The 3079-nt window shown below is 42.7% G+C and overlaps 1 protein-coding gene across 1 annotated transcript in view; it reads left to right on the top strand.

Annotated features, from left to right (window-relative positions):
• Positions 1-54: 54 nt before the first annotated feature.
• LOC111651593 (polypyrimidine tract-binding protein 3-like) overlaps positions 55-3079 on the top strand; it is a gene marked incomplete at its 5' end in the record, with an annotated part of 6954 nt that continues 3929 nt past the window's right edge. Inside the window, 9 exons of the mRNA XM_023401584.2 lie at positions 55-279; positions 405-548; positions 779-940; positions 1027-1137; positions 1297-1453; positions 1682-1741; positions 1853-1965; positions 2052-2085; positions 2613-2705. Of these exons, the coding sequence (XP_023257352.2) occupies positions 55-279; positions 405-548; positions 779-940; positions 1027-1137; positions 1297-1453; positions 1682-1741; positions 1853-1965; positions 2052-2085; positions 2613-2705 (1099 nt within the window). The remainder of the gene's footprint in view (positions 280-404; positions 549-778; positions 941-1026; positions 1138-1296; positions 1454-1681; positions 1742-1852; positions 1966-2051; positions 2086-2612; positions 2706-3079) is intronic.

The following is a 3079-nucleotide window of genomic DNA, read 5'->3' as shown; positions in this document are numbered from 1 at the left end:
CCCCCCCTCCCGTCTGTAAACCTCGCTCTACCTGAAGCCCCTCTGACAGTGTAACTCTGTGTGTGTGTGTGTGTGTGTGTGTGTGTGTGTGTGTGTGTGTGTGTGTCCACAGTGGATGGCACTGATAGGCTGTGTGTTTCTGAGCGTGCTCAGTCCGTCCCGTCCCGAGTCCTTCACCTGCGCCAGCTTCCCGCCGACGTCTCTGAACAGGAAGTGCTGGCGCTGGCGCTTCCCTTCGGCCGAGTTAGTAAACTGATCACACTGAAGACCAAGAACCAGGTGATGATGATGATGATGATGATGATGATGATGATGATGATGGTGGTGATGATGTCATATATTATATATTTTATATATTATTTAAAGCAGGTCTCCACTGAAATTCATTCAGGTTGTTCTTTCAGGCGTTTCTAGAGATGGCGTCAGAGGAAGCAGCAGTTACCATGGTGAACTACTACACCTCGGCCACGCCTACCGTCAGGAACCAGCCAATCTTCATTCAGTACTCCACCCACCGCGAGCTCAAGACCGACAATCTGACCAATCAGGTGAGTAGCAGAGGGTCAGGCCACGCCCAATTCAACACAACATTTATTTATTTACAAACAAATCTGAAAATATGAATAAATATTAATAATGAGTCAAATTTAAATGAGAGGTGACGATCAAAGTGTGATTAAATAATTATATTATATATTATTATATAATAATAAATACAAAGTGTGAAAAAGTCAAGATGTGTTTCTGTTGATTTAAATCGTTGTTTGTTTGTTGACAGAGAGCTCAGGTGACGCTTCAGGCCATCAGTGCAGCAGCAGTGCATTCTGGGAGCATGGCGTCAGGAGGGGAGGGGCGGGGCTTAGCTCTGGGTCAGAGTCCCGTGCTGAGGATCATCGTGGAGAATTTATTTTACCCGGTCACGCTGGAGGTTCTACAGCAGGTGTGTGTGTGTGTGTGTTGGTATATGTGTGTGTGTGTGTGTGTGTGTGTGTGTGTGTGTTGATATATGTGTGTGTGTGTTTTCAGATCTTCAGTAAGTTCGGCTCAGTGTTGAAGATCATCACTTTCACCAGGAACAATCAGTTTCAGGCTCTGCTGCAGTTCAGTGACGCCGTGCACGCTCAGCACGCCAAGGCTGTGAGTCACGTGCACGCTCAGGCACACGCACACACACATATATGAAACATTTGTATAAACTGGTGGAGGACGACAGCAGATCACTTCACCACCAATCAGAGTCAGTGTTTGGAGCTGTGGTCCAATCAGACGGCAGCTGTGTGACTTCCTGTCTTTCAGTCTCTGGACGGTCAGAACATCTACAACGGCTGCTGCACGCTGAGGATCGACTTTTCCAAACTGAGCGCGCTCAACGTCAAATACAACAACGACAAGAGCCGAGACTTCACCAGAGCCGACCTGCCCACCGGAGAGCTGGAGCCCGCCGCCGCCTTCGGTAAGACCGGCTTACGAGGCTAACGCTGATGTTAACGAGGATGCTGATGCTAATGCTGATGCTAATACTGATGCTAATACTGATGCTAACGCTGATGCTGATGCTAATACTGATGCTAACGCTGATGCTAATACTGATGCTAACGCTGATGCTAATACTGATGCTAACGCTGATGCTAACACTGATGTTGTCGTCGTCACTGATGAGCTGAGTGTGTGTGTGTTACAGGTGTAGCCCTCCCTCCATACGGTGCAGCAGCTTTCCCGCCCACCTTCCACCAACACACAGGTGAGACAGTCTTAAATAAAGTTTCATTGATGCTCTTGTATTAAATGAACAGTGTTAGTTTTGTGTTGGTTATGTTGTTTTTAAATAAAGTTTTCTGGACGTTTTCCTCAGGTCTGTCGATGGCGGCAGTCCCTGGCTCGCTAGTGTCGCCTCCTCGTGTCTCGCTGCAGGTGGCGCCTCCTGCTGTCCACTCAGTGCTGCTGGTGTCCAACCTGAACCCAGAGGTCAGATGTCACACTGTCACACAGCGGGCGACCAATCAGAGCACTGCTCTCTCAGCTAACTTTATTAACACTGTTTGTCTCTGCAGAGCGTCTCGCCTCACTGCCTCTTCATCCTGTTCGGTGAGAAACTCTTTATTCAGACGCATGTTTCTGTTGGACATTTTTATTTCACAGCTGTTTATTTAACAACTGAATAAATAAGTAAATAAATCAGAGCTTCATTTTGTCTCTTTTAAAGAAAGATTCAAAACTCAGAACACAACAAATAAAACTCTCAACAGATCAATAAACAAATATGGAAAATTCTAATAATTAAATTGATTGTTGTAGATTTTTCTAATGGAGTCTGGTCACATGATATTTACATTATTTTAAATCAGCAGGTATTTTGTTTATTGTTTATTTCTGTTTAATTTGTTCTGAGTTAAGATCATTGATTGTTTAAGGTGTTTATTGTTGATTGTTTTCAGGTGTTTATTGTTGATTGTTTTCAGGTGTTTGTTGATTGTTTTCAGGTGTTTGTTGATTGTTTTCAGGTGTTTATTGTTGATTGTTTGCAGGTGTTTGTTGATTGTTTTCAGGTGTTTGTTGATTGTTTTCAGGTGTTTGTTGATTGTTTTCAGGTGTTTATTGTTGATTGTTTGCAGGTGTCTATGGAGACGTTCAGAGAGTGAAAATCCTCTTCAATAAGAAGGAGAACGCTCTTGTTCAGATGAGCGACGCCACACAGGCTCAACTGGGTCTGAAGCATTTTATATTTTTACATTTTTATATTTTAAAAGTTTTATATATTTCTATCTTTATATGTATAATAGTTCATTGTCTCTAATGTCAGTTAACAGTTAGTACATGCTAGCTAACGCTAACAACCTCGTTAACATCTGTAGCTCACCAGCTGTTACAGGAAAGTTGCTTGTGACAATGTAGCAAACTAATGTCACAATTATTTACATCAAGCTAATCAATAAATTCTAACGATTGGAAGAAATTACCCTAATGACAGTAAATCAATCAGTATGTTCATAACATTACTTTAATAACAACCATTTTCCTTCAGTAAATATAAATAAACAACGTTAAGTCTCTTGTGAGGTCATTGTTATGGAGGCGTGGC

Source organism: Seriola lalandi, unplaced genomic scaffold, assembly GCF_002814215.2.
Source record: "Seriola lalandi dorsalis isolate HSWRI2012SDOR001 ecotype SW California unplaced genomic scaffold, Sedor1 jcf7180002053702, whole genome shotgun sequence".
NCBI classification, from domain to species: Eukaryota; Metazoa; Chordata; class Actinopteri; order Carangiformes; family Carangidae; genus Seriola; species Seriola lalandi.
Note: the sequence above shows the minus strand (reverse complement) of the source record. Positions and strands in the feature narration are given on the sequence as shown.